The sequence below is a fragment of the Hyperolius riggenbachi genome, chromosome 6 (genome assembly GCF_040937935.1).
Source record: "Hyperolius riggenbachi isolate aHypRig1 chromosome 6, aHypRig1.pri, whole genome shotgun sequence".
Lineage (NCBI taxonomy): Eukaryota > Metazoa > Chordata > Amphibia > Anura > Hyperoliidae > Hyperolius > Hyperolius riggenbachi.
Genome location: NC_090651.1, coordinates 50,853,665 through 50,865,697, shown reverse-complemented (window position 1 = coordinate 50,865,697; position 12,033 = coordinate 50,853,665). Strand labels below are relative to the sequence as shown.

Below are 12,033 nucleotides of genomic sequence, written 5' to 3'. Positions count from 1 at the left end.
TTGTCTAAGAGAATATTGGGAGCAACAACACCGTGAAGTCCAAAGAACACACAAGACAGGTCAGGGATCAAGTTATTGAGAAATTTAAAGCAGGCTTAGGCTACAAAAAGATTTCCAAAGCCTTGAACATCCCACGGAGCACTGTTCAAGCGATCATTCAGAAATGGAAGGAGTATGGCACAACTGTAAACCTACCAAGACAAGGCCATCCACCTAAACTCACAGGCCGAACAAGGAGAGCGCTGATCAGAAATGCAGTCAAGAGGCCCATGGTGACTCTGGAAAAGCTGCAGAGATAAACAGCTCAGGTGGGAGACTCTGTCCATAGGACAACTATTAGTCGTGCACTGCACAAAGTTTGCCTTTATGGAAGAGTGGCAAGAAGAAAGCCATTGTTAACAGAAAGCATAAGAAGTCCCGTTTGCAGTTTGCCACAAGCCATGTGGGGGACACAGCAACCATGTGGAAGACGGTGCTCTGGTCAGATGAGACCAGAATGGAACTTTTTGGCCAAAATGCAAAACGCTATGTGTGGCAGAAAACTAACACTGCACATCACTCTGAACACACCATCCCCACTGTCAAATATGGTGGTGGCAGCATCATGCTCGGGGGGTGCATCTCTTCAGCAGGGACGGGGAAGCTGCTCAGAGTTGATGGGAAGATGGATGGAGCCAAATACAGGGCAAACTTGGAAGAAAACCTCTTGGAGACTGCAAAAGACTTGAGACTGGGGCGGAGGTTCACCTTCCAGCAGGACAATGACTCTAAACATAAAGCCAGGGCAACAATGGAATGGTTTAAAACAAAACATATCTATGTGTTAGAATGGCCCACTCAAAGTCCAGATCTAAATCCAATCGAGAAGATCTGAAAACTGCTGTTCACAAACGCTGTCCATCTAATCTGACTGAGCTGGAGCTGTTTTGCAAAGAAAAATGGGCAAGGATTTCAGTCTCTAGATGTGCAAAGCTGGTAGAGACATACCCTAAAAGACTGGCAGCTGTAATTTCAGCAAAAGGTGGTTCTACAATGTATTGACTCAGGGGGCCGAATAATTACGCACACCCCACTTTGCAGTTATTTATTTGTAAAAAATGTTTGGAATGATGTATGATTTTTGATCCACTTATCACGTGTACACCACTTTGTATTGGTCTTTCACGTGGAATTCCAATAAAATTGATTCATGTTTGTGGCAGTAATGTGACAAAATGTGGACAACTTCAAGGGGGCCGAATACTTTTGCAACCCACTGTATATATATATATATATATATATATATATATATATATATATATATAGTGTCTAGTATCCAGACACCTCCTTTCAGGAGTGTTAGTTTTCAGGAGGTGATAGCTTTTCTAAACTTGTTGTCACCTGTAATTAGGAAAAACCTGAGGAGACCGACCGATTAGGTTCCGGAAGATCTGGGATACTGACGAGAACGGTTGTATCCCCGAAGGCATAAGACAGTGGTGGCAAGTCTTGCAACTTACCTTTGTGAATATCCATTACCCATAAATTCCGTTATATGTATCACCTAACAATACTACACCATTTGGCTCTTGGTTTCCCCTTCTTACCCCAGGTACCAGGACCCCCGTTTGAGGAATCGGGTGAACCTAAACAATAGCTTGTTGAATAGATGGATGTTATATGTAAAATGAGAAGGAGCTGAACTGTGATTGGTTGCTATGGACTGCAGCTCAATCTGTGCTCCACTTTTATTGGTTTGATACTTTGTAACGCTAGAATAGTGTAGTGTTGAGCCAAAATTTTTGTCAACACTGCAAAGCTCTACTAATTATGATTGAGACTAAGAGTACGACCCACAATGGATGTACTATCACAATTGTCTTTATTTCATTCCTGCAGGCATGTATACAGCACAACAATCAGCACAATGCAGGAATGAAATAAAGGCAATTTTGATATTACATCCATTGTGGGTCGAGTCCTGGATGGGAACCTTCACGATTTGGGACTTTAAAATTGAGAGGTGTGATGGACCCCTCATCCCAGCAGGACTCCCTGAAATCTGCATTGTAAAACCCTGAGGCTGGTGAACCATTCTCTACAGTTTGAGACTAAGGGTACCCATACATTACTTGATATTGCGACCCCATCGACCTTCCAGTTTTAGAATTTTATCGAACTGGAGGAGAAACCATGCTGCAACATGGCCTCTTGATTGATTTTTCAATTCATTTCTGGCCAAAATTAAGCATCAGGAAGTGGATTACATTAGGCAGGGAGTTTAGGATTGAGCATCAGGAAGTGAATTACATTAGGCAGGGAGTTTAGGAATAAGTATCAGGAAGTGGATTACATTAGGCAAGGAGTTTCGGATTAAGCATCAGGAAGTGTATTACATTAGGCAAGGAGTTTAGGATTACCGTAAGTATCAGGAAGTGGATAACATTAGGCAGGGAGTTTAGGAATAAGTATCAGGAAGTGGATTACATTAGGCAAGGAGTTTCGGATTAAGCATCAGGAAGTGTATTACATTAGGCAAGGAGTTTAGGATTACCGTAAGTATCAGGAAGTGGATAACATTAGGCAGGGGGTTTAGGATTAAGCATCAGGAAGGGGATTACATTAGGCAGGGAGTTTAGGAATAATTATCAGGACGTGGATTACATTAGGCAAGGAGTTTTGGATTAAGCATCAGGAAGTGTATTACATTAGGCAAGGAGTATAGGATTACCGTAAGTATCAGGAAGTGGATAACATTAGGCAGGGGGTTTAGGAATAGGCATCAGGAAGGGGATTACATTAGGCAGGGAGTTTAGGAATAATTATCAGGACGTGGATTACATTAGGCAAGGAGTTTAGGATTAAGCATCAGGAAGTGTGTTACATTAGGCAAGGAGTTTAGGATTAAGTATCAGGAAGTGGATAACATTAGGCAGGGAGTTTAGGAATAATTTTTTGGAAGTGGATTACATTAGACAAGGAGTTTAGGATTAAGCATCAGGAAGTGTATTACATTAGGCAGGGAGTTTAGGAATAAGTATCAGGAAGTGGATAACATTAGGCAGGGAGTTTAGGAATGAGCATCAGGAAGTGGATTACATTAGGCAGGGAGTTTAGGAATAAGTATCAGGAAGTGGATTACATTAGGCAGGGAGTTTATGGTTAAGCATTAGGAAGGGGATTATATTAGGCAGGGATTTTAGAAAGGGGGTTATATTAGGCAGGGAGTTTAGGAGGGGGATTATATTAGGCAGGGGGTTTAGGAGGGGGATTATATTAGGCAGGGATTTTAAGAAGGGTTTTATATTAGGCAGGGAGTTTGGGAGGGGGGTTATATTAGGCAGGGTTTTTAGTAGGGGTAATATTAGGCAGAGAGTTTAGGATTAAGCATCAGGAAGTGGATTACATTAGGTATGGAGTTTAGAGGGGTTATATTAGGCAGGGGGTTTAGGAGGGGGATTATATTAGGCAGGGATTTTAGGATAGGGTTTTATATTAGGCAGGGAGTTTGGGAGGGGGGTTATATTAGGCAGGGTTTTTAGTAGGGGTAATATTAGGCAGAGAGTTTAGGATTGAGCATCAGGAAGTGGATTACATTAGTTATGGAGTTTAGGGGGGTTATGTTAGGCAGGTAGTTTATGGTTAAGCATTAGGAAAGGGATTACAGGGTTGGGGGCAAGGTATCAGGAAGGGAATTAGGTTATTCAGCAAGTTTAGGAGGGGTAATATTAGGCAGGCAGTTTATGGTTAGGCATCAGGAAGTGGATTACATTAGATATGGAGTTTAAGGGGGTTATATTAGGCAGGCAGTTTATGGTCAAGCATTAGGAAAGGGATTACAGGGTTGGGGGCAAGGTATCACGGAGGGAATTAGATTATTCAGCAAGTTTAGGTATAGGATTATGGCATTAGGTATGGGTTAATGTTGGGAGAGAGGTTAGGATTAGGTGTCAGGTATGTGAATTTATGTTAAGGAAACTGATTAGGGAAGGCAAGAAAAGGGTGGCATTTGCACACTGAAAACAGTGTATACTGCACTGGAGTATCAGTAAAAGAGCTTTACCATTATTGTTAATATTGGATTTCTCAAAAACAAAAAACCTTTAGCTGATTTTCTATCTATCCATCCCCTTCACCCCCCCCCCCCCCCCCGTCACTTTTAGGGCAGGTTCAGACTGCAGAATAGGGGAGTAGTGGTTGAGCAGCAACAGCTGGTTCTCTTTAGTGCGGATCTCATTAGCAGTAAACTGATGCACCAGACGTTTTACATTTTTATTGCGAAATCTAAAACATTACTTAATAAAATTTTATAGGCATTACAAAAATTAAATATGCTGCTAATAAATGTGTCCTGAAATAAAGGTCACTGAATTAGAACTTTAATCCAACTTGCAGACAGATTTTTCAGGCTGTTTTGGTCTTCATCAGTGTCAGGTATGAATGTGAATGATTCTGTGAACCCAGGTGGGTTACGAGGAACCAGCAGGAATTTTGCAGTGGGCAATAATGAGCCCTCTTGGGGTGAGGGTAGGATGGGGGTATTAGGAGACTTGGTTCCTGCACACATCTCTACTGAATGCATTTTTTACACCTATTTTTTCAGTTATGGTAGCAGGCAATGCTCCTGCCGCATCCCACCACAACAAAAAAAATGTCAAACATATGACCCTGCGGAAGAATGCGCCGACCGCGTCATAAGCATAGCGCCACCCTCTGCTTAGTGACGTACTCCCTGATGGGCAGGAAGTATGTCACTAGGATTCCCCGGTTTCCCATTGGTATGCTCATGCACGTCGAAGCACACCGTGCGCCATCGTTTACACTACATGTGAAACCTATAGATTTACATTACCCCAAGCACCATGCCTTAATTAAAGGACCTCTGTCGCAAAAATCATGCAAACATACAAATAAGAAGTACATTTCTTCCAGCGTAAAATAAACCATAAATTACTTTTCTCCTATGTTGCTGTCACTTACAGTAAGCGGTAGAAATCTGACATTACCGACAGATTTTGGACTAGCCCATCTTCTCATAGGGGGGTTCTCAGGGTTTCCTATATTTTTAAAAGCACTTAGTGAATGGCAGTTGCTCCGTCCAACTGCCAAAAAAGTGTACGGTGAGCAGGGAGGCTGTCCAGCATCTGTGTATACATCGTTTTCAGGGAATGTCTTTATAAAGAATAAAGGCCATGCTGAAAATCCCCTATGGAGAGATGGACTAGCCCAAAATCTGTCAGTAATGTCGGATTTCTTATACTTACTGTAAGTGACAGGAACATAGGAGAAATGTAATTTATGGCTCATTTTACTCTGGAAGAAATGAACTTCTTATTTGTATGTGTTTTACATTTTAAGATTTTCGCAACAGTTCCTCTTTAAAGAGACTCTGTAACATTCAAAAGATCCCCTGGGGGGTACTCACCTCGGGTGGGGGAAGCCTCCGGATCCTAATGAGGCTTCCCACGCCGTCCTCTGTCCCACGGGGGTCTCTCCGCAGCCCTCCGAACAGCCGGTGACTGTGCCGACTGTCATTTCAATATTTACCTTTGCTGGCTCCAGCGGGGGCGCTGTGGCGGCTTTCCATTCCGAACTACACGGAAATACCCGATCTCATTCGGGTCCGCTCTACTGCGCAGGCGCAGGAAACTTGCGCCTGCGCAGTAGAGCGGACCCGACGGCGATCGGGTATTTCCGTGTAGTTCGGAGCCGACAGCCGTCAGAGCGCCTGCGCAGGAGCCAGGAAGGTAAATATTGACGTCACCGCTGCCCGGACTCCACGGAGGGCTGCAGCGAGACCCCTGACGGATGGAGGACGGCGTGGGAAGCCTCATTAGGATCCGGACCCAGGGGATCTTTTTATGTTACAGTTCCTCTTTAAAGAACAAGTGACACCCATGCTAACCTAGAAATAAAAAACACACATATAAGTAGATAAATACTAGTTCTACTTACATAACAGATGTATTGCACTGTCCATGTTATGATTCCTGTGAATTTTATAAAGGAAAAGCAGAGAATCCTATTCTAGATGATAGTGTAAAAGGGATGTAAAACAATATTGCCTTCTTACAACAAAGCATTTACAATTTATCACCTTTACATGCTTAAAAAGTAATACCAAAATGCATCATTACAAGACAGATAAGTTTATTGCACAATAAACTGTTTGTTTCTTCAAACACATTAACATTCCAGTTTCCATAATAACCTCCATTATATTTCTTTCTTAGGCTCAACAAATTGCGGATATTGGAATTAAGAGAAAACCATTTGAAAACCTTACCAAAGTAAGTAACTCCTCTGAAACGTGGAACATTAACCTGGATCTTTACTATAAACAGACTCTTTTATGTACAAATTGTTCACTTGCAGATTATTCACTTACTCTAGGCAGATAAAGGTCTCAATTCACTAAGATCATGGTGGAGATAATAAGGCAAGATAAACTTGCCACCACACAAATGAGAGAGTTATCTTATCTCTTCATTCCTTAAAGAGGAGCTGTCAGCCATACTATCTCAGGAAAAAAAAACAAATATATAAGTAGATAAATACTTGCTCTACTTACATAACAGTTGTATTGCACTGTCCACGTTATGATTCCTCTGAATGTGATAAAGGAAAAGTAGAGAATCCTATTCTAGACAGTTTCCATATTTACTGTGGATATTTTGAAGCCAGTCGTGATGTAATATCCGCCCTTAAGGTCCATACACACGTCGGATTTTTCTGAACGCCGATTTGGCGTGCGGACGACTGAACGAGGGGACGTTCAAACGACCCGTCGTTCGGGAAAATCTGACGTGTGTATGGGCCTTTAGTCTCCTCTGCCTGATTTGCCCGCCCTTCACTATAGAAAGTGCATTGTTTCAGCCTGAGACATTTTGGCCAATTAGAGAGGAACAGAGGTGTGGGAGGGGAACACAGGAGGGAAAGAGGCTTCAGCCAATCAGGCTGCATTAGTTAAGTCTGTGGGGAAGTAGAGAAGCAAAAAAGACAACCCAGCATGCCCTGCAACTTCTCTTTTGTGTACCAAATTTTCTGTGTACCAAATAAGAGTCATGTAAACTGGGGAATGATAATTTATCAACAAGAAAAGTAATGGTGATTTTTACTTTTGGATTGCCTGATTAGCATCCTTATTACTTGTTTACCAGATAAAAATAAAGAATTGATTTTTTATTTTATGCCCGACAGTTACTCTATAAAGAGGAACTCAAGTGAAAATAATGTAATAAAAAAAGTGCTTAATTTTTACAATAATTATGTATAAATCATTTAGTCAATGTTTGCCCATTGTAAAATCTTTTAAATCCCTGATTTACATTCTGACATTTATTACATGGTGACATTTTTACTGCTGGTAAGTGATGTAGCTGCTGCTTGCTGTTTTGGCAGTTGGAAACAGCTGTAAACAGCTATTTCCCACAATGCAACAAGGTTCACAGACAAGAAACTGCGAACAAGAAACTGCGAAGAGTACGTACTCAGCGCCCCCTGATGGTCTGTTTGTGAAAAGGAATAGATTTCTCATGTAAAAGGGGGTATCAGCTGCTGATTGGGATAAAGTTAAAGATAAAGTTCAATTCTTGGTCGGAATTTCACTTTAAGTTACCTCCTCTGTAGTTATTTCCACATGCAGTTAATTATCAGCCTGTCTTTAACTTTAGAATTCTGGAGTTATTTTAAGGATTGTAGAGTTAACTTAAAGACAGAAGAGTTAACTTTAGGTTTGCCTGAGGTAAAGTGTTTCCTGAATACTACATGCCTTATCGCCATGGTGATAACTATAGAAACATTATTAAAGACAGGAGATAAGCTTAGTGAATTGAGGCCAAAAGCTGGACAGAGATTCATTGTTCAAGCTGCATGTTTGAAGGTGTTTATTGTCTCTAAAACATCTAACATCAGGGTAGAGATGTTAGATGTTTCTAAGATGTTTCAGCATCTTACATCTGTTTAGGAATGTTAAAAAACCAGGTGCACTTGCAAGCCACCAAATAAATTGGCTACTAAAGGATTAAGCGTTTTCCATTCAATTAAATGGACAGCTGCCGGCACGATTGCTTACCGTTGTTTCACGTTCGATCCCCTTCATTTCTCATGCTCTCAATTCACTCTGAACACTACATGTAGCATCCAGGACCGGCTAACTATGGCGCTTCTAAGTTTCCCTGCGGGGGTCAAAATACAACACATTTGTTGAACGCCAGAAATCGACGCTAAACTCTTCTTTGCTCATCTGCAGAGAAGTGTTTAGTATCAGCTAAACAGGATGTGTCCGGGCACCTGTGTAAACTGGCCCTAAGGTGGAAATCATGAATTCTGAAAGGTCTCTTTTGGACGCTGACAGAGATGGGAGACCATGAAAGTATTGATGGAAGAGAAAGTGCAAGATATGGAGGGGCAAAAGGGAGAGCTAAGTGATACTTGGACTGGAATATGCCACTATTGGATTATAAAAGAAGAAGCACAAAAAAATTGAGAAAAAGAACTTGCCCAGAGCAACCAATTAGAACCTTGCACCACCTGACAGCTGAAACCTGATTGGCTACCGTCGGCAAGATTGCACTGTTGCTCGCGGTTTCATTGTGCCCATTGTTGTAAACCCGCCAAGTTATGTAAAAATTCTTCCATTCCTCTTATTCCCTCAGTCGCATTCATCATTGTGCATTGTGGAAGACTAGAAAGCCTCTTTGTTGCAAAATCGCAGAACACAGATGGGGAGAGGCGGAATGTATTGATCTGAACCGCGGCGTGTTCTCCTACAGTTCTCATTTTCTTGTATTACATTTTGTGCTAGTAAATTTTATGGCCATTCCTATTTTTAAGACAAGCTCTGAGAGATGGATATTCAAAGAACATCTTTTATTCTGAGCGCTATTCCTAGACTACGCGTTCCATTCAAAAAGTAAAGGAGACTTTCTTAAAGTGGACTTGAATTCTTGCACAGGACAGAAGGAAAACAAAGAGAAATGCACCCTGTATGTATTTAGAAAGTTTAGCCTGTCTAATTCCCCCTGATCTAAAACAAAACAAAGCAGTAGCGCACTAGTGGACAATATGAGCAGCCTTGGTGAACTCAGGGCCAGTCCTCAAGCCCTGACATGGAAGAGTTAAAGGGGAACTGAAGTAAGAGGTACACAGAGGCTGTTATATTTATTTCCATTTACTCAATACCTGTTGCCTGGCAGCCCTGCTCCTGGTCTATTTCTCTGCAGTAGTATCTGAATAACACCAGAAACAGGCATGCAGCTAGACTTGTCAGATCTGACTTTTATGTCTGAAACACCTGATCTGTCGCATGCTTGTTCAAGGGCTATGGCTAATAGTATTAGAGGCAGAGGATCAGCAGGGCTGCCAGGCAACTGATAATGCTTAAAAGGAAATAAACATGACAGCCTCCATATACCTCTCTCTTCAGTTGTCTTTTAATAAAACACTGGAGAACCTGGCGCTCAATAAGCTGTATGGCACAATCACCAAAATGGTCAGAAATAATCAGCTATTCTATCAATATATCAAACAGTACCTCTATGGGAAGCCTATATTTGCACAGCGTTTCCTGGGTGTCAGTGGTGTCAGAAATGATCAGCCATTCTGTCACAATATAGAACTGTACAGCGCTTCCTAAGTGTAGGTAATGTCCTCCACAGATGTTCCGCAAAAGTTCCTTCATGAAAATGGCTCCAAGCCGCGTTGAAACACAAAACTCGCGCAGGGACTCTAGATCCATCTCCCTCCGCGCCCGCCGGTAGTGACGTCAGATAACCTGTGCTCCAAGTGCATTCCAGGCACCGTCGGCTTGGTTCCTGGATACGGGACTACAGAGGGGACACCACAATAGTGCAGACTGCGCCTAACGTTGCCGAACTTCACATATAATCACACTTACTGGCATATTCCTGAGTTTACTGCATATCTTAAAACATAACCCGGATTTCGGCCAGCAGCCTTCATCAGGGGATAAAAACATACAAAATACAGAAGCTTTTATAGATCAAAACCCCTCCCCCTTCCTCCATAATTGATAGCCGACAGTACAGGAAGGGAGAGAGGACATACAAAAGTAAGGCAATGCAATCATTATACAAATTCCTCATAAGACAATCAATAAATTTCAGCATAAAATAAAAATAAATAAAAAATGGAATTCCTCCTGATCGGTGACTAATCACAACTGTAATTTGATCTCTCAGCTTTGTTAGCTGGCTGCCTCCACAGAGCAGCTAATTTGTAAACACAGGATGCGCTGCAGTAAGCCACCGCCCACACTAAGCCTCCAACCACACACCACCCTCACTAAGCCGCCGCCTACAACTGAACCAACCACACTAGGCCGCTTTCCACAAATGGGCCACCCTCAATAAGCCACCGCCCAGAAGTCTGGTGCGTACCTTCGGTTAGTATATAGGATATATTTGTTCTTTAGGTACCTCCTATGCTCAAGAGATGACAAAGTAAAGGTGTATGTGTGTATATATACAGTATATTCCTGCTTCAGATTAGTAGATGCTATTACCTTTTTAAAAACAAATACCCACATTCTGGGAAGGTGACTGCATATACATAGCTGCATTTCCCCTGCTGTGCAGCTAATTTGCTCACAGCTGGCAATATTTAGGTCATGTAGGGAAGCAGACTATTAATGTCTGAGTGTGCTGATAGTCATAGGCAAAGCAGCTCACAGTCCACTGATCTATCAGGTGAGCTGCATATCTAGACTGTAGACACATATATGCAATATACCCCCCACCGATGCTCATGCACTTGTGTAATTGTGTGAGAATGGATTGTAACAGAACAAGCAAATTGTGAGTAATGAGTGATTTTTTCCTCAAGGCTTGTTACAGGACTGCACACCAGTGAACAGCAAATATAAAGGGTACAGTATGGCAAACCTGAAGGCTGGGAGCACACATAGCAGAAATGCTAGCGTTGTGTAAAATGCTGCGTTTTATGCAGCAATGTTAGTCAATAGGACTCAGAAAAAAACGCAGAGACTTGCAATTTACAATATGTGTTCCGAAAACGCTGGTTTTGTTGCATAATATGCAGGAACTCTGCCAAAACGCACATAATGAATGTCAATGGGAATGGAATGCGTTTTCCATGCGTTTTTATATGCGTTTTTTCCCCAAAAAATATGTTTTGCTGTATTTTCGCTTCCTGTTGACTTCCAAGTGATTTGCATAAATGGAAATATAAAAACGCATGTAAAACGTATATGAAACGCATATGCGTTTTGTATATGTGAACCACAAACGCATGAAAACGCACGCAAAACGCATGAAAACGCATCGCAAATGCAACAAAAACGCTGATGAAAAGCATACAACATTGATATAAAACACAGCCTTTCACACTATGTGATATGTGAACCCAGCCGAAGTGAGAAAAAAAGTGTATGAGATAATGTTTGTAGCACTCACCATGAATAGACCTTTCATGGGGTCCCTGACTGATATTTAAGGTTGAAGGATTGAAGATGTAGTATTGAAGTCTGAGCTACATTTAACAGCATCCGTACATTACTTAGGGCCTGTTCATACTTGCTGCGTTTGTAGAACGCGTATAAATTTAAAGAAACGCAAGTTGAAAAACGCATGCGTTTTTCTTGCGTTTGAATGCGTTTTCTATTGTGTTTTGCACAAACACGTGACCCAGGGGGAAAAAAAGAATTATGGGAACCGCAGAGGAAAACGGACGCTAAAAACGCAATAGTACGCGTTTTTGATACGCGTCCATAGACTTTCATTGCGTCCGTTTCTATGCGTATCGCACAGAACTGCGTGCAGCAATGCGGATGAGAAACGTATGCGTCTCATACGCATACATGTGAACTACCCCATTAAAAAGCATTACGAGCCGTTTCTATGCGTTTTTGGTACCAGTACGCGTTCCCTGAAAACGGCTAGGAACGCATATAGTCTGAACAGGCCCTAACTGTTTATTCCACTCCCACACAGAGAAATAATGACTTATTGAACTTGTAATGGCTATTTCTGCTATCAAAGTTGTTTGCACATCCATGCAGTGGTTCTTTACCCA

At 41.8% G+C, this 12,033-nt stretch overlaps 1 protein-coding gene across 16 annotated transcripts in view; it reads left to right on the top strand.

The window, feature by feature from the left end:
* LRRC7 (leucine rich repeat containing 7) overlaps positions 1-12,033 on the top strand; it is a 503,433-nt gene that overhangs the window by 300,317 nt on the left and 191,083 nt on the right. For all 16 annotated transcript variants that reach the window (XR_011021947.1, XR_011021946.1, XM_068239239.1 and 13 more), the window contains one exon: positions 6,213-6,269. Coding sequence is in view for 14 of the 16 variants with exons in the window: in XM_068239239.1 (XP_068095340.1) it covers positions 6,213-6,269 (57 nt within the window). In the remaining 2 variants the exon portion in view is untranslated. The remainder of the gene's footprint in view (positions 1-6,212; positions 6,270-12,033) is intronic.